The sequence below is a fragment of the Salvelinus sp. IW2-2015 genome, unplaced genomic scaffold (assembly GCF_002910315.2).
Source record: "Salvelinus sp. IW2-2015 unplaced genomic scaffold, ASM291031v2 Un_scaffold6104, whole genome shotgun sequence".
Classification (NCBI taxonomy): domain Eukaryota; kingdom Metazoa; phylum Chordata; class Actinopteri; order Salmoniformes; family Salmonidae; genus Salvelinus; species Salvelinus sp. IW2-2015.
Genome location: NW_019947368.1, coordinates 44,811 through 63,128, shown reverse-complemented (window position 1 = coordinate 63,128; position 18,318 = coordinate 44,811). Strand labels below are relative to the sequence as shown.

Genomic DNA, 18,318 nt, shown 5'->3' with positions numbered 1-18,318 from the left:
ATAGAGAGAGATGGGTTAGGAGGGGGTTTGGTCATGGGGTTAGGAGGAGTTAGGGGGGGTTGGTCATGGGGTTAAGGGGGTGGTCATTGGTGTAAAGGGGTTGGTCATGGGGTTAGGGGGGTTGGTCATGGGGTTAGGAGAGGGGGTTGGTTATGGGGTTACGGAGGGGTTGGGGTGTTGGTTCATGGGGTTAGGGGGTTGGGTCAATGGGGTTAGGCAGGGGTTGGTCATGGGTTAGAGGGGGGGTTGGGTTATGGTGTTTAGAGGGGTTGGGGGGTTCGGTATGGGGTTAGGAGCGGGTTGGTCATGGGGTTAGGAGTGAGTTGGGGGGGTTGGTACTCATGGGGTTGGGGGGGTTGGTCATGGTGTTGGGGGGGTGTCTGGGGTTAGGAAGAGGGGGTTGGTTATGGGGTTAGGAGGGGTTGGTTTATCGGGTGGTCAGGGGTTAGGGGGGGTTAGGGGGGTTTGGTCATGGGGTGTAGGAGGGGTTGGTCATGGGGTTAGGGGGGTTGGTCATCGGGGTTGAGGGGGGGGGGGTTTTGGTCATGGTGTTTAGGAGGGGTGGGGGGGTTGGTTATGGGGTTAGGCAAGGGTTGGGTCATGGGGTTGGTCATGGGGTTAGTTGTGGTATGGTCATGGGGTTAGGGAGGGTTGTGGGGGTTGGTTATGGGTTCAGGAGGGTTAGTTTGTGGTGGTCATGTGTGGGTTAGGGGGTTGGTTCATGGGTTAGGAGCGGGTTAGTTGTGGTTGGGTCATGGTCATGAGTTGTTTATGCCATGGGGTTTAAGTCCGTCAAGATTCCTAGATCTTGGACTAAATACTTAATAAATGACAGAAGACATTCTTTAGAGGTCTCTACAGGTGTTTACAACACCACTCTCACACCCTCCTTGGCTTTATTTTATTTATGACTAAATGTTTTGAGTTTGACCCATCTCTTTGGATCCGTTCCCTAAGATCACAACATCTTATGAGTAAATGATCCATCCAGTTTACAGGAGAACAGTGTCAGGAGAATAGGGTTACGGAGAACAGGGTCAGTTGTCAGGAGAATAGGGTTAGAGAACAGGTCAGGGTCAAGAAACAGGGTTATGGAGACAGGTCAGAGAACAGAGTTAGGGTAGGAACGGGTCAGGAGAACAGGGTCAGGAAGAATAGGGTTTAGGGAATAGGGTCAGGGTTTAGGAGAACAGGGACAGGAGAATAGGGTCAGGGTCACAGAGAAACAGGGACAGGAGAATAGGGTTAGGGAACAGGGTCAGGAGAACAGGGTTAGGAGACAGGTGTAGGAGAACAGGGTTAGGAGAACAGGGTCAGGAGAAACAGGGTCAGGAGAACGGGGTCAGGAGAACAGGGTCAGGAGAATAGGGACAGAGAACAGGAACAGAGACAGGGTCAGGAAACAGGGACAGGAGAACAGGGTCAGGAGCTAGCGGCAGAGAACAGGGTTAGGTCAGGAGACCAGCGACAGGAGAACAGGTCAGGAGAACAGGGACAGGAGAACAGGGTTTGGAAATAGGGACAAGGAGAACAGGTTAGGAGAATAGGGTTGGATTAGGAGAACAGGGACGGAGAACACGGGTAGGGAATAGGACAGGAGAACGGGTTAGGGTCAGGAGAACTAGGGACAGGAGAACAGGGGTCAGGAGAATAGGGCACAGGAGAATAGGGACAGGAGAATAGGGACAGGAGAACAGGGACAGGAGAATAGGGTTAGGGGAACATGGTTGGGCGAGAGAACAGGGTCAGGAGAACATGGTTAGGGCTAGGAGAACAGGGTTAGGGTCAGGAGAATAGGGACAGGAGAACAGGGTCAGGAGAATAGGGACAGGAGAATAGGGACCGGGAGAATAGGGACAGGAGAACAGGGCAAGGAGAATAGGGTTAGGGGAACATGGTTAGGGCTAGGAGAACAGGGTTAGGGTCAGGAGATAGGGTTAGGGTCATGGAGAATAGGGTTAGGGTCAGGAGAACAGGGTTAGGGTCAGGAGAAATAGGGTTAGGGTCAGGAGAATAGGGTTAGGGTCAAGGAGAACAGGGTTAGGGATCAGAGGAGTAGGTGGAGAGGTTAGGGTCAGGAGAAAGGGTTAGGGTCAGGAGAACAGGGTTAGGGTCAGGAGAATAGGGTTAGGGTCAGGAGAATAGGGTTAGGGTCAGGAGAACAGGGTTAGGGTCAGGAGAATAGGGTTAGGGTCAGAGACAGGGTTAGGGTCAGGAGAACAGGGTTAGGGTAGGAGAACAGGGTTAGGGTCAGGAAGAACAGGGTTAGGGTCAGGAGAACAGGTTGGGTCAGGAGAATAGGGTTGGGTCAGGAGAACAGGATAGGAGAATACATTTTTCTTTTTCAATTAGTTTTGATAGTACTCATTTACATGGTAATCACATGTAGATGATGAGCGTTTATGTAATAATCAGCAGTTAGATAGATGCTGAAGGTTGTGTGTGTTGTGTAGGTGCTGAGTGCGTGTGTTTGTGAGGAGCATGTCCTCTCATGGCTGCAGTGTGAGCCGTCTGTTGCTGTGCTCCCCACCCTGTACCGCTGTCCAGTCAGCGAGAACGTCACACCTCCGTACGCTGCCACACTGCAAGGCTACCCATCATCTGGACTTAGGTGGGTGTCTGTGCTCCATATTTTTCTGCATGATGTGTGTGTGTGTTCTGTGTAATGTGTGTGTCTGTGTGTCTCAGACTCTCTCTCTGTGTTGTAGGTATCGCTGTATGAAGTGTGTGTGGTGTCTGTGTGTCTCAGACTCTCTCTGTGTTTGTAGGTATCGCTGTATGAAGTGCGTGTGTGTGTGTGTCTGTGTGTCTCAGACTCTCTCTCTGTGTTGTAGGTATCGCTGTATGAAGTGTTTGTTTGTCTGTGTGTCTCAGACTCTCTCTCTGTGTTGTAGGTATCGCTGTATGAAGTGTGTGTGTGTGTGTGTGTTCTTGTGTGTCTCAGACTCTCTCTCTCTCTGTGTTGTAGGTATCGCTGTATGAAGTGTGTGAACCTTCATCTGTGCCAAACCTGCTTTCTGACAGAGAGACACACAAAAAAACACAAGAGCTCCCACCCAGTGCTGGAGCACTGCACTCAGGTACAGGTACACACACACACACACACACACACACACACACACTTGTGATTGATGGTTGTGTTTTGTCTCCAGCCATCCTGGAAAGAGTCCCTAGCCTCATTAGCATACAGCGCCCGCCACGCCTTGTTACCACGGCGATACACACACAGGGAGGCAGAGAGGAGAAGGGGCCTAATCGGGGCGGAGTCACGAGGGGAGCCGCAGACGAGGTAGACCAATCAGAGATGGACCTGTGTGTACACCAAAAGAGAAGAAAAACGTTTGTTTTTGTTTTAGTTTAAAAAAAAAAGAGTAATACATGTTTCCATTGTATTTTCTGTGTTAACAGCTTCACTACACCTGACCCTTCACCTCAGTCTGCCGCTGAGGACACACCGCCTGAYGACAGAGCCCCTCCCACTAATCCTCCCCAATTKCTGGCCACACCCCCAGCTGTTAGGACCAGGAAGGCATCTAAAGCCCTGCAAACTGAGGAAGAGCWGGAGGAAGCACAGCCACAGGTGACCTTTCAYCTCTACCCCTCTCCCTTCACACCTCACCTCTCAGCCCAGTGGATTTTTAGTACGGTTCAGATTTATGCTAAATKAATCTTCAGAAGATTATTGATGCGCTCCACTAGATCCTCTATTGATTCATGTCTGTTGTTTCTGTCCCCAGAGGAGAGACTCTGTCCTCATTAAGGACATCAGGGACCTGCAGAGGGACAAACGGTGAGCCTCAATCACTGTAGCACTCTAAACTCCTAACCTAGCACCTAACCTATAGTCTGGGTGATGCTCATTACACTGTGTGTGTGTGTGTGTGTGTGTGTGTGTGTGTGTGTGTGTGTCCAGGCTGCTGGAGAGGGAGCTGCAGGTGTGGAGGGTAACGGTTCAGTCGGAACAGGGCTCTCTGGAGGACCGCTGCTCTGAGATGGAGGCCAACATGGAAACTCTGAGACAACACAACCTCAGACTGCAGGACATGATCTCAAAGGTAGACACACACACACACACACAACCTCAGACTGCAGGATATGATCTCACAGGTAGACACGCATATGTGTATGCATGCACACACACACTCAGGTTGCAGGATATGCTCACAGGTAGACACACACACACACGTGCATGCATGTGCGCACACACACACACACACACACACCTCAGACTACAGGCCTGACTCGCTGTGCTAAAATTTCCCTCTTCCTTTCAACAGGCTCTTAGCATGTCAGGGACACATGCTGACGTCATGCCTCATGCTAATGTCATCCCACATGCTAAATACAGGCCAGAGAGAGACATAGCCTGTCCTGTAGAGTCCCAGAGCTCTGCATCTTCCTCTGGATCCAGAGAAAGAGAAGAGGAGGAGGAGAGGGAAGAGAAGGCGAGGGAAGAGGAGGAAGAATGTTGCACAGCAAAGATGCAGAGGAATGAGATGAAGACAGAAGAACAGAGAGGTGATGATGATGAAGAGGAGGAGCAGACTGAGACTGACTCAGTCACAGAGACTCACACTCCCACAATGCACGGGAGAATTACCTCTAACCCACAGCCCTGTGATGGACAGGTCACTGGGCCAATGAAAGACCAGAGTGTCTCTGAAGAGGAGTATTCTGTGATGTGTAGTTTAGTGGAGGAGGAGCGACTGTGTGAGCTGGTTCAACAACTAATAAGTGAGCTGTCGCTACACACTCACACACATACAGGTGAGTTTACGGATGAGCTCTCTAGTTCTACACACTACTACACTTATGTGTATGTAGTTGTGTGAAGGTGTGTAGTTGTGTGTGTGTGTGTGTATTAAGGTATGAGTATGTTTCTCCAGACTGCAGACGGGAGTTGGAGTTGTTGGAGGCTGCAGAGGAAGTGGGGGATTCTGTGTGTCATCTYGTCTATGCAGTGAACACACAMTCCGTCCCAAACGCACACACTTCATGCCCCATCCTCCTACACAACCACAGGCCAGAGCATGTATCCAGAAGGCTTCTCTAGACTTTGACGCCTGATGATGTGAGTTATTGTGTAAATTCCATACTTTCCTGTGTATGAAACTGATATTTGTATGAAGTACAGTTGTACTGAAATGATTCTGCTCTTTCATTAGAGAAACCTATAACAAAATGTTTTAATTCATGTACATTATTTATTAAATAAACAAGCTTTTGACAAAGTCCTTATAAACGTAAAAAAATATCCTGATTGTAAAAAATAAAACTGAGAACCCAACAACCACCATGTCAATACAGACAGCTTGAAAAACATCCTGCTAACTATTCTGCTGCTGGTTTCTGTGCAAAACATGACCGTATGAGAGAAGGATGGGAAGCAGAGGAGAGGAAGAGGCAATCTCTCCTCCACTTCTCTACATTCTTTCTCACCCCATCTCTTCAGAGAGCCAGGGTACATCTCAATAGATGCTCCTTGTCTCCTCTCCTTCATCTGCACTGAAAGCAGGACAGGAGAAAGCAACGTGGAAACAAACGTTTCAGGTAGAATTGTAATGAAGTGGCGCAGACATAGCTCTTATCATGTGAAGTAGTGACATTTGTATCTGCTACATTATGAACATTCACCCTGCTAAACACGGCCATCTTATTTCATGTCAGTGCGGCTGGAGGAAAGGAGACAAGGAAAGGAAGCCGCTGTAGACTGTTGAGATGCATCCCRTCATCTCCTCACTCTCCTCCTCAGTGTCCGGGTGGGCAGTGTAGCAGGGGTTTGTCGGGGGGACGACCGGCGGCTTGGTGTTCTGATGGTCTGTTTCAGAGGGGTCGAAGTGACCCCCCTGGMTGGGCTTTTGGGCCTTGGGAGTTTCTTACTCTCTGCAACCCGTCTCGAGGGCCCTTTCCTGGGCTCGACTGTGGGAGAGAGGTCCTGGGGTGGTGGAGGTTTAGGTGGAGGGCTGATTTGAGGTGGTCGCCCCCTTTTTGAGCTGCGTCTTGCTGGTTGCCGTTCTCCCCTACCCCCTCTTGTCCAAGGCCTGTACGGAGAAGAGTGGTCTTTCTCAGGGGTTAGAGGTCGGTCCGTCTTTAACTTCTGTTCCCGTCCTCCTCCTCTCCGCCTCCGCTGCCGGGTCACTTCTGGGTTAGAGTTTGTGTCGGGAGAGAGCGTGCTCAGTAGAAATCGGCTGCTATTGGACAGAGAGGAGCGGCTGAAGGGCGTAGTCACAGATGACCCTGCCTCCGACGTTCCAGSCCCAAATGACCCCCCTGCCTCTAAGAGTGACCCTGACGCCACACTGTCCCCGCTGCGACCCCTCCTCCTACCCCCCGACCCATCTCTCCCTCCYTCTCCCCCCTGTCTCTCTGTATTGATGTCTGGACTCAGGCTCCTGAACAGTTGTCTGACCACGTGAGACTGGGGGGGTCTGGGGAGGCCAGAGGAGGAGGGGGTGAGGTTCAAGCCCTTGGGGGGGGTCTTCAGAATGCGGTGGGTGGCAGGGTCATAGTACCTCAAAGGAACCCTTTTGTATTTGACCTTGGCCCCCACGTTGCCTTCACACCCGTCACATGACCTTTTCCTGCYGCGGTTGCCCCTGGCRATGGGTCTGAGGCGGGGCTTGGGGTCAAAGGGAGGGGTTTCGGGGGAGGAGAGGACATAGATCAGAGTGGTTTGGGGCTGCAGGGGGGTCATGATGCGGGAGTAGGAGACAGGCAGGCGGAGAGAGCACAGCCTTGTCTTCATCTCTGGGGTCTTCTCCTGGTCAACGCCGGGGTCCTGACAGGGCAGCGTTAGGATGTCCGGGGATGTGCCTGTCTGGTCCAGTGTTCTCTGTCGGATGGTGGGGATGATGGCTGCTGTAGTCTGTGTCCCGTGACTCACTTTGACCACCTGACACCTGGACGCCAGGCGATAATTCCTACTAACTTTCCTCCGCCTAAGCACCTCCCTCCCCCTCATGTGGCATTCTGGGTTGTCATCTTCATTGTCATGGTCACCAAGGGGAACCCACCCCCCGTCTTCCATCCCCTCCTTCTGGCCACGCCCCATATCTCTGCTGCTCCGCTTCCCGTGCCTGTGAATGACATCATCAGAAATATGAACATGAGGAGAGAGAAAAGTAGCCGTTTGGTGGATTTCAATGATGTAGAAATACTCCTGATGAGTCAGGTCAAAATCTGGTCTGTGCGTACCTGGCRAGGGATTCGCTTTTGAAGTAGCAGAGGAACCTTCCTTGTCGGAACTCTCGGACCATGTTCTCCACCTTCTGCTCGTCCTCCAGCAGCACCTGGGTCCACGTCTTCCCCAGGAACGACACGGGGATGTGGGGGAGTGCAGGGAGAATCTCCTCCACTGTTCGTTCCATTTCTCCCTCTGTCTCCCCAATCCCTGTCTCCCCCGCTGTCCTAGTCTCAGGGTTGAGGGCAGAATCCAGTTGGCTGGTGTACATCTGGTCCTCCATGTTCACCTGTACCTCCATGAGACAGGCCAGGGCCCTGCCCTCCCGCTCCCCTCCACCCTGCCTTAAGCCCACTACCACAGGGATGTCCTTCCTCCGCTCCTGCCCACTCCCGATAGCCACCTGCACAGGGGTATCCCAGTCCTCCGACCCCGAACTCACTCCCAGTGAGCCAGGGAGGCTAAGGTGGAAGCTGTCCGTATCCCCCCTTGCCTCCCCTCTCTCCCCCCCTGTCCATRTGTTGTGGTCCCTCTGGTGGTGTTGTGTGGGACTGCGGCCGTAGCAGTGTCTCTGGATCACCTCCTCTATTGTGTCCCCCTCAGGGTCAGAGTGGTCACCGGAGAACGCCAGCTCCTTCTGGATCTCCCTCCGCCTCCAGGGGGGCACCCCCGCCCACGCGGCCCAGCCAGTGTTTACCGTCCGGGGCTTGGGGTCTGTGGTCCGGTCCCTTGGCTTGTAGGGAGGCTGGTTCTCTGGTGTTTCCTGGGTTCTCTGKTCTGTTGGGGTAGCACACAACTGTGGAGAAGCGGGGGAGCGGGGAGGATGGATGGAGGAAGAGGAGGAGTTGCTCCCTCTCTCTCTCCGCCGGTTGGTCTTCCTGTGTGCTTTCCGGTGGACCGGAGGAGGGGTTTGCTTCTGGCTACAAGGTCTTGTGGGGTGTGTTGGTAAGTGGTCAGGGGAAGGTGTGTGTGAGTGAGTCCCTTCCCCAGAACTTGGTCTTATATCCTGGTCTGGAGCAGTTGGGGTTAACCTCTCTGACTCCGCMTTTCCCCCTCTACCTTCTTCTGGTTGGCTGGTCCTTGTTTCCGAGGCAACATCCGCTTCCTGTACGTAAACAAGCTGACAGGAAGAGTCGTCAGAGCTGGGCATGTGCTCTCGGGTTCCGAACGACGCCCCRTCATCGTCGCTGGCGCAGAGATCCAATAGCTCCTCCCTGGGAACCAGCGGGCTGCTCAGAGATGGCAGGTCAGCGTGGGTGGGGCTTAAGACACACAGAAAGGTAAATCAGAGGAAAGAGACTAGGGCTGACAGAAATCATACTGACAGGGATAGAGAGTTGAGGGTGATGTTAACGGATTGTGTGAGTGCGTTACCGAGGGTCGTTGTAGAGGTGCGGGTGATGCTGGATTACGTCCAATAGGAATCTCTCCATCAGGCTTCCAGATGGGACGTAGGTGCGAGTACTATGAACCACCTCCCTGTGTCTGGGGCTTAGGATGTGCTGCTCCACGTTGTTGTAGAGTATCTGGCAGCAGCTGCAGTAGCCCTGTCTGGGGGGAGGAACTCTGGATGGCCCGGGCTGCTCCTCCTCCCTCTCCCCCCTTGAGAAGACAGAGAACACAACATGTAACACAACACAACTGATGTGGACACAACCAAAACACGATCACGACAAATAACCCCTGTGGGGTGTTTGTTGACTCACCTGCTAACAGTGTCCATCTCCTTCTGTGGATCTGTCTGACCCTGCTCTGCATCTGTCAGACAAACAGACAGAACATAACTTMATGTATCAGAGATARGGWCGTTMACTCCACAGCTAGCTTGAAATATCGCAAATGGTGCTATCGAATTGGATCCTTTTCTATRCGTTGTCAAGCGGGCGGTCACGTGTGTTAGAGGRCCMTGGCTCAAACCCAGTCAGAGGCAAGTTCATAGAGGCAGCGCTATATGCTAATCTTGCACACTGACGCCGTTTACGCTCAGACAATACAAACTTGCATGCACGCTCACAAGCATTTCGCTACAACCGCAATAACATCTGCTAAACACATGTATGTGACAAATAMAATTTGATTTGAGTAGTACTTTCTGTCCTCTTACCTTGAGCAGAGGGGCCAGACTGCTCGTCAGCAGGCATTTGGTGTTCTACATCTGAAARCACACACAGAGACTAAAATATAAATGTGTATCCTGTACATAAAAGTTRTGTGGCTTGTTGTGAAATAAATCATATCCAAAACACCAGAAACGAACTCACTCGCTGGGGGAGGAGTCAGGGACGCTTCAGTCTCAGGCTGRCCAATCACATTATGTCAGATCAGTCTCCCATCTCCAAGGGCAACCTGATTCTGGACCAACTACTGAAGTAGTGACACATGGCAATTAAAAGATGCGGCATTTCAGAGGTTATTTGCTTTTCCAGCATTGCCATAAGGATACAACAAAAGTTATCTGGCTAGTTTACAATTCCAATGTTATTGCTTAGGCCTACTGAGATCTGTATCTTGCATGTATGCTATTTATTCCACGGCGCGTGGCGTTCCATTGGAAATCTGCAGATCGCGCGAAAGTTAAGTGGCTAGACAGCAAGCTACGCCGTGATTGGTTGGAACGAGGACACGCTAGGCACAGAAAGCCAACTTGGCCTTCTGCTCTGTCCTCGATTAGCTTTCTCAAAAKAAATCACAATTTCGCTTCTACAGCAAGGAGCTAGCTGGATGACTGCARTCTGCAACACTACTGATATGCATAATTAATAAACACAACATAGCTTTAGGTATCTAGCAAGTAACGTAGTTTTAAAACAGTTGGGAAATAGCTGATTTCGTTATGCTAGCCAGCTAGTAGTAGCAGCCTCACTGACGTTAGCTAACCATGCTTGCACGGGGAGATTCCGGGACTAAAAACATGCTAGAGAAATATAATACAGTAGAGACCCGTCTGTAAATTTTAACGAGTTTAGTTTCCTATCCACACAAACATGCCTTCCCGCCTTTTCACCTGTTTGTTATTCCATTCGGTTCTGTTCGGCATCCGTATTTTGCTCTTCTCGGAGAAGTGACGTTACCCGGCTTGGCGGCAACGAATTCCTACCGGTACCAGAGATTACGGAAGAGGAAGCAAGACATCCATCTCGCAAATATTTGCTGGTTCATTTAACGTTAGTCAATGAACTAAGCAGACACACAGATGTCGCATTTGTGTCTATAGGAGGCAACCCCCCCCCGGTGGATAAGATCTTCATCCACCAGCTTTTGACAGCCATTGAACTATGCTGTGGCAACATCATTCAAAGGGAAGTTACACTGCCGAGTCTCGCTTACCTCGGTCCCAGTTGCTTCATGTGAAACATGCTAACGACAATTGTCGTCTCCCAAGGTTATAGTGAATTTAAGGGTAAAACGTATTTTGAATTAATCTGAGCTATGCCCTTCACTCTATGGTCAACATTTCAGAATGAAGCTTAAAGCAGCCACGTAAGTTTTTGGGAGACCCGACCAAATGCACATAAGATTTTTAACTTCTATGTACTATTCTTTATCCCCTTACACTTGTGCGTATAAGGTAGTAGTTGTGGAATTGTTAGGTTAGGTTATTACTGCAAACTGATTGTCGGAACTAGAAGCACAGAGTTTCGCTACACTCGCATTAACATCTGCTAACCATGTGAGACAAAAAAATTGATTTAAATCTGTCACTAGTTCCAAAGTTAACCGGGGTCGTCCAGGTATCCCTATGGGAAGAATTACAAACGTTTTTGATATAAGGTCTGAGGTAAGTAGCTCTTATACTTTGTCTGAGATGGAGTCGGTTACCTTACCTTTGTGCTCATTACGTATATTTACATTATCACTTAGCAGACGCTCTTATCCACGAGCGACTTAAAAAATTGGTAATTTTTATGTGCTACTCAGAACACAAGACTAAGCCTGATTTACATACAATATTTGTGTCATTGAATACTTTCAGCAGTTTAGATGGTACTATGTTCTCCACATAACCTGTTTTAACAACCAGGAAATGGCAGTGATTTCAGCATTTGCCTTTAGGACTCAGAGAATGCAATTCACCAGCCAGTTTTCCCCAAACACACAAGTCTTTCCTCAAAAGCTACAAACCAGGCAGAACCACTTGTCAAAACATGTAACTACAAACATATTCCATCTGAAGTGCTTTTTATTGCAGCCCCAAAGTGCTCAGTGTCTTTGTTGGTAAGTGTTTGAGTTTTAGATCTTGTTGAAGGCAGCCACATCCATAGACTGGACGTAGTCCTCGAAGGCTGTAATCTGTTCCTCCAGCTGTCTGTTCCCACCTTGTCGTCCTCTACCACACACCCGATCTGCAGCTTCTTGATGCATAGCCCACTGGTACCAGCTTGGCTGAAGGGGAAGAAAGGAACAGATGTCATGAGTTTGTGGAGACATTCTAGCCACGCACCCAATCAAGAGCAGAGTTCATGACAGATTGAGCAAGATCTACAGAAAAGTGTTTAGACCCAGCTCCCTGCCCTCCGTGGAGTGCAGACAGAGCCAGGATAGTAGGAAACACATTTCTGTGTCAGGGGGAACGACAAAGCAGCACTGAACCAGCAGTATTGTAACTTAACCTGCAGCAGTCAATAATAGCACTGGTAACTGTTGCACTGTCCTCATGTTGTTCCCAGTGAATGGCTGGACTGAAACCATAGCAGTTCCATTCCAGCCTTTACTCTGTCATCCTTCACCAGCCACCTCTGTACTTACACTGTCCCCAAAGCAGGCGGCCATTGAGATGCTGCGAACACACTCCTCCAGCTGGCCATGTCCGTCTCATCATCCCCGGTTTCACTCAAGCAGGATCGTGACTTGGCGATGAGTGTGGGCTCTGTGGTGGAGAGATGTGCACAGAAAGAACAGAAAGCACACAGACAAACTGACCGTGAGTGTCAACCCTCAAAACAAACAAAACAATGACTTATATTTGTCTGGCAGTACTCAGATCAAAGAAAGGTGTCCATCACGATCAGCCGAAGATGGTGTTAGGATCATCATAGAATAGCCAGCTTTGTGCATGTGGGCAACGTTGCTTCACAGCGTCGCAGGACGTGCACATGTGACTTTTCTAGTCACATTGCACAAGTGTGTAAGGTTAGCTGTGCATGACGTACTCTTTGACTTCTTGGCGGCGTACGCTGCGATTCTCTCCTCTTCAGCTTTTCTGCCTCTGCGTCCTCCTGAGGGTGAGAAGTCAAAGGTTAGTGGGGTCAGCTGATCGGCCACGACACAGTAGGGGAGCACTGGGGTACTCAAACTAAAAGGTGGTACATCACTAGATCAGCCGAAGGTGGGTTGGATGATCATATAACCCAGTCATAGCTCGCGGGGGGGACAGCGAGCTATAAAATCCTCCTCGTGTTAACAGCGAGCAATTCCAACAGATTCTACAAATACATTGCCCCATCTTCATTTTTATATGTCAGCTCAATGAAGACTCGACTCCATAAGAGTCATTGTCATAGAACATTTGGGGCAACATGGATAGCTCTGCATCTGACATTGCACATAATTTAAAACAGCTCAGGATTGATTAATAAAGTTTATTGAATTCAAAACAGGTGCAGCCCTCTTCATCAGAGCCAAACAGGTCCATGTCATCATCATCATCCTTTGAGTCTGCAGCTGTCTTGTCCTCCACCCCAGCAGGACCATACTGGCCCAGGGGCTTCTTACTCCTGGCAGACTGCAATGAGGAGGAGAAAAAGGGAGACAGAAGTAGGCAAGGCAGGACATAGTAGAGAGGAGAGAGGGAAGGGAGAAAGAACAAGTAGGACAGTAAGAAAGGGTAGGAGGGCAAGTTAGACAGATGTCCAATTCTATTCACCCATCTTATTTTCATCTTGTCCAGATTCATCAGTACTGAAGGTGGTGCATCAGGCAATCAGGCGAAAGATGGTGTGAATCATCACGCAAATCCTAGATCAGTAGCAAATGGTAACTAGTAATTTGATAAACTGGCAATTATAGTGCACAACTCACCTGCCCTTCTGGTTCTGGAATGACTTGATGTGGTTGTACCAGCGAAGAGCTGGCCACGCACTGTTGGGGGCTGAGGAGATTGCATCGACACCAGCCACGTCGGCCTGGGAGGGCACCACCCTGCACAGGAGGAAAGTTGAAGTCAGCATAGAATGAAGACAATTGGCTCCTAGATCTGTGCCTACAGCACATGCAGATATAAAAGTAATGTAGCGCAGATTCCCATGATTTCATATCATACTTGATAACCATCACACAAGTTGCAGAATACAGTTGAGCATTCTGGACCTTCCAATTCAACCAAAACGTCACCCCAAACTTCGAGCTCCTAGCCATTTTACTTTACATACAATTTCACGTGCACCAAGCTGCACTCCAGGGTTTGCACAGTTAAAAATCAGGTGACAACGTTTGTAAAACAGCACCGGAATGATTAATGTAACCTACCAGCCGAGCCATCAGTGCATTTTAATCTCGGCACCGAGAACCTAATCACCAAAATTCGACTTCCCTCCTATCTGCACCTTCATGTGCAGCCGTCCACGTCATTCAAACTAAGTTAGTAGTTAACGTCACGGGAAGAGCATTTAACCAATTACCTAGTACGGGTTTGGCGTCTACTTAAACGACAAGAGTAAAATAACTATGAATTCACAATCATATCCGTAAAATACTTTGCACGAAGTTTAGATCGCTAACGTTAGCGAGAAGGTCGCTAACATAAGAACTTGTCAACTGCGACGCCATTGTCGATTGCCTGGCTAGCTTGGTCGATACATACAACAAAAATGGGTAAAAATGCCTACCAACCCCTCGATGTAGCTCTTGTCGGCTAAAAAGTCGTTGAGGACCTTGAGGCCGCCAGGGGTTTTCAATCGCCAAGCCCATTGTTCAAGATGCTTCTGAGACGAGACAAGACGTGCAGTGCAGGAAGAGCGAAGGAACGAAAAAGAACACGGGAGGATTTTATACCAGTGACGGCACGAACCGTGTGACCCCTCCTTGTCCTCTCCTTCGAATGTTATTTTCTTCCATTCTAAAAAATAATGTAACTTTCACCAAACTGCAACACTATAAAAATTAGAGATTCTATTATTATTTTGATAGTTTCACGTTTATACAAAAGTCTCACAAAATGCACCATACAATCAGCATGCATCGCTCTCGTAACAATACTGTTATAATATAATAAAATAAAAATATGGCTTGTTAATGTATTTCAATATATATATCTATTAAACATCACAGTGGTTATTTAAACAGTAAAAGCACACAAATCACGAACATTTAGGAAAGCATTTCAACCGGAAGTACTAACGTTTTATGGGGTGAAAGGGCACATTATAACTCGAAAACGTTAAATATCTTTATGGTTATAATAGTTTTGAACATATGCATATGTTTTATTATTATGTAAATACATGTAACTGAATTTTAAATTAAGAAGTATGGGCAAAATGAGCTATTTCTTCCTTTAATATATCGTGGTGAATCGTTCATTTTCGTTGTTGTGACGGAGATTCGCAGTAGGATTGCTAGCTAGTGCATACATAAATCGCTGTTCTGGTCAAGAAGGCCAAATAGCGACAAGGTAAGAATAAAATTACAATACTTCATTCCTATGTGACCATGCCGATTGTATAGTTTACAATCTTTGGATTTAGTAACAGCTTGCCGCTGTAAAATCAGTGCGATGTCCCGTGTCCTTGACTTGTAGTTAGCTAACATTGAACGCTTTAACTTGCTAACCTAGAAAGCATTCAACACCAACTCGAGTGGGGAGAAAACGTCAACAGCTGTACCAGGGCTAACGTTAGAGATAGGGGAGACCGTTAGATGTAACTTAACTGCTGTGGACATGGATTCACTCTTATGTTGAGTGTGTGTGACAACTTCTAGCAAGGTGACAATTTCTAGCAAGGGTGTCCGACGATTTTGTAACATCATGAGTTTACAGCTCGTTACGCATTTGCCATTTGCCATAGATCACCGGTAGTGGTGCACATATATGATCATAATTAATCCAACTAATGTCATTTGTTATGACATATGTAACCCACACAGTGAATTACTCTTAGGTAAGATAGCTAGAAGTATTAGCTATAGCCACAGTAGCCAGTTAGAGATGTTTGACTTCTGCGCTCTCTCTCTTTCTAGCGTCATGTTGCGTTTGCCATCCGTTAGCCGCGCGCTAGCAGGGGCAGCCAAGGGCAGCCTGGCCCCCTCCAACAATGGTAAACATCGTGTGTGCACCCTCAAGCTACTTGGATACATTCATGTGTTTTGAAGAGAACACTCACAATTTCTCTCTAGGGTTTCTGGTTGCTTTGAAGTGTAATCTGTATCTGTGTTTGCAGTGCGTACCTCAGCGAGAGCTGCCAGTAACATGGTAGAGGTGTTTGTTGATGGGAAACCAGTGGAGGTGCTGCCTGGAACCACCATTCTGCAGGTAACCTTTGAACTTTGACCTCACCKTGACCCCAATCACCCTGTAGTGTTAAACACTAGGCCTGGTGACAAATTGTGGCTGTGTGTTTTATCGTGACTGACTCGTTGTATCTGTGTGTGTTTTAGGTCTGTGAGAAGATGGGGGTGCAGATTCCTCGGTTCTGCTACCACGAGCGCCTGTCTGTGGCTGGGAACTGCAGAATGTGTCTGGTGGAGATTGAGAAAGCCCCAAAGTTGGCGGCCGCGTGCGCCATGCCAGTGATGAAAGGCTGGAACATCCTGACCAACTCAGAGAAGACCCGCAAGGCCAGAGAGGGAGTGATGGAGTTCCTGCTGGCTAACCACCCTCTGGACTGCCCCATCTGTGACCAGGGAGGAGAGTGTGACCTTCAGGTAAACACACACACTCTGGATGTGTAAATGCACACACACACACACTGACTGTTGTGTTTTTGGGTTTGGTTTGTGTCTCAGGACCAGTCCATGCAGTTTGGTTCAGACCGCAGTCGTTTCTCTGAGGACAAGCGGGCTGTGGAGGATAAGAACATTGGACCACTCATCAAAACAATCATGACCCGCTGCATCCAGTGCACACGCTGCATCCGGTGAGTACTATACTCAGTTTGTCCCTCTCAGCCACCGTACTAGTCTTTCTCCTCTTTCTTTGTCCTTCTCAGCCACCGTACTCCTCACTCTCTCTCACTCCCTTCGCTTGTTTAAAAAATATATATACACTACCATTCAAAAGTTTTGGGTCACTTAGAAATGTCCTTGTTTTTGAAAGAAAAGCTTTTTTTTTGGTCCATTAAAATAACAATATTGATACAGTGTAGACATTGTTAATGTTGTAAATGACTGTTGAAGCTGGAAACGGCAGATAAAAAAAATAAAAATGGATTATCTACATAGGCAACCAACACTCCTGTGTTACAATGGCACGTTGTGTTAGCTAATCCAAGTTAGCTAATCCAAGTTTATCATTTTAAAAGGCTAATTGATCATTAGAAAACCCTTTTTCAATTACGTTAGCACAGCTGAAAACTTGTTCTGATTAAGGATGCAATAAAACTGGCCTTTAGACTAGTTGAGTATCTGGAGCATCAGCATTTGTGGGTTCGATTACCGGCCAATTTTTCGCATGGAATAGCCTTCATTTCTCAGAACAAGAATAGACTGCCGAGTTTCAGAAGAAAGGTCTTTGTTTCTGGCCATTTTGAGCCTGTTATCAAACCCACAAATGCTGATGCTCCAGAAAAAAATCTTATTTACAATGACGGCTTACCCCGGCCAAACCAGGATGGCGCTGGGCCAATTGTGCGCCGCCCTATGGGACTCCCAATCACAGCTGGGTGTGATACAGCCTGGATTTGAACCAGGGACTGTAGTGACGCCTCTTGCACTGAGACGCAGTGCCTAAGACCGCTGTGCCACTCGGAAGCCCCAGTAKGTCCTTGTCAGCCACTGTATTCCTCTCTCTCTCTGCTCTGAGTGTCCTTCTCAGCCACCGTACTCCTATCTCCACTCTGTATACATTCTAATGCTAGGCCTTTGTGCCCAAATGCCAGTTTTGCCTGTGAGATTGCAGGCCATGGGGTGGTATTGACCAGTTGATTTGATWGTTTTTTTYTCTCCCTATGCCAGTTTTGCCAGTGAGATTGCAGGTGTAGAGGACCTGGGTACCACAGGCAGAGGGAACAACATGCAGGTGGGGACGTACGTGGAGAAGATGTTCATGTCGGAGATGTCAGGAAACGTCATCGACATCTGTCCCGTAGGAGCCCTCACTTCCAAACCATACGCCTTCACCTCACGACCCTGGGAGACCAGGTACTGTGTGTGTGTGTGTGTGTGTGTGTGTGTGTGTTAATATATCAAGTGTGTGTTTGTAAAAAGGAAGATGGATCTACACTCTAGATCTAGTATATAGACATGATAGAGGTGTAGGCAGTACCATTGTTGTGTGTGTAACCTTGCTGTGTGTTTGCAGGAAGACTGAGTCTATAGATGTGTTGGATGCAGTAGGCAGTAACATCATTGTGAGTACGCGTGGTGGAGAGGTGATGAGGGTTCTGCCCCGCCTGCACGAAGACATCAACGAGGAGTGGATCTCAGACAAGACCAGGTGAGACACAGAACCTGTACCTGTCTATCACCCTGCTAACAGCTGGGACTTCAATCAATATATGTATATAACGTGTGTGTGTTCATGCATCCCGTGTGTATTACGTGTGTGTGTGTGTGTGTGTGTGTGTGTTTTGTATGTTTGCGTATGACGGTCTTAAGCGCCAGAGGCTGACCCAGCCTATGGTGAAGGAGCGTCAGACAGCTGGTCCCCAACATCCTGGGAAGACGTAACTCACACGTGTGGCCGGAGCAGTAAGTCTCTGGTGTAGTGTCTGTCACTGATGTGTCTGTCATTCAACAGACATGTTGACACATGTAGGCAATGACATTGTTTTCTGTCTGTCTGTAGGAAGATCTGAAGTGGTATCTGTATTAAAAGTTAGTATATACAGTGCATTCCAAAAGTATTCAGAACCCTTGACTTTTCCCACATTTGTTACGTTACAGCCTTATTCTAAAGTTGATTACGCGTAAATCGTTTTTTCCCCCCTCAATCTATACACAATACCCCATAATGACAAAGCAAAAACAGGTTTTTAGAAATGTTT

General features: G+C 48.3%; 3 protein-coding genes and 1 pseudogene across 4 annotated transcripts; 2 read left to right on the top strand and 2 right to left on the bottom strand.

Moving 5' to 3' along the window:
• Positions 1–2,684: 2,684 nt before the first annotated feature.
• Positions 2,685–5,087, top strand: dytn (dystrotelin). The gene is made up of 7 exons (XM_024144854.2): positions 2,685–3,080; positions 3,153–3,289; positions 3,409–3,580; positions 3,738–3,790; positions 3,914–4,055; positions 4,278–4,767; positions 4,887–5,087. The coding sequence occupies exons 1-7, from the start codon at positions 2,979–2,981 to the stop codon at positions 5,051–5,053; spliced, it is 1,263 nt and encodes a 420-aa protein (XP_024000622.1). The 5' UTR covers positions 2,685–2,978; the 3' UTR covers positions 5,054–5,087.
• Positions 5,088–5,631: 544 nt separating this feature from the next.
• On the bottom strand, positions 5,632–10,416 carry zdbf2 (zinc finger, DBF-type containing 2). 2 transcript variants are annotated; one of them, XM_024144852.2, is made up of 6 exons: positions 9,442–10,416; positions 9,285–9,354; positions 8,887–8,938; positions 8,555–8,782; positions 7,195–8,442; positions 5,632–7,076 (listed from the first exon to the last, which is right to left on the bottom strand). In XM_024144852.2, exons 2-6 carry the CDS (start codon positions 9,319–9,321, stop codon positions 5,729–5,731), a joined length of 2,913 nt encoding a protein of 970 aa, XP_024000620.1. In that variant the 5' UTR covers positions 9,322–9,354; positions 9,442–10,416; the 3' UTR covers positions 5,632–5,728. The 2 variants fall into 2 exon arrangements, with proteins under 2 accessions (XP_024000620.1, XP_070298221.1); XM_070442120.1 differs by having other exon boundaries at positions 9,285–9,335.
• Positions 10,417–11,342: 926 nt separating this feature from the next.
• On the bottom strand, positions 11,343–15,167 carry LOC112078705 (elongation factor 1-beta-like; annotated as a pseudogene).
• On the top strand, positions 14,696–18,039 carry ndufs1 (NADH:ubiquinone oxidoreductase core subunit S1). Its single transcript, XM_070442119.1, has 8 exons — positions 14,696–14,789; positions 15,356–15,432; positions 15,556–15,647; positions 15,773–16,039; positions 16,121–16,251; positions 17,288–17,473; positions 17,634–17,770; positions 17,910–18,039. Exons 2-8 carry the CDS (start codon positions 15,360–15,362, stop codon positions 17,999–18,001), a joined length of 978 nt encoding a protein of 325 aa, XP_070298220.1. The 5' UTR covers positions 14,696–14,789; positions 15,356–15,359; the 3' UTR covers positions 18,002–18,039.
• The last annotated feature ends 279 nt before the right edge of the window (positions 18,040–18,318 follow it).

Coding starts and splice junctions, on each gene's coding strand:
- ndufs1 (XM_070442119.1), top strand. CDS start 15,360: ATGTTGCGTTTGCCATCCGTTAGCCGCGCGCTAGCAGGGGCAGCCAAG. Junction 15,433..15,555: donor CCTGGCCCCCTCCAACAATG/GTAAACATCGTG, acceptor CTGTGTTTGCAG/TGCGTACCTCAGCGAGAGCT. Junction 17,474..17,633: donor TCACGACCCTGGGAGACCAG/GTACTGTGTGTG, acceptor GTGTGTTTGCAG/GAAGACTGAGTCTATAGATG.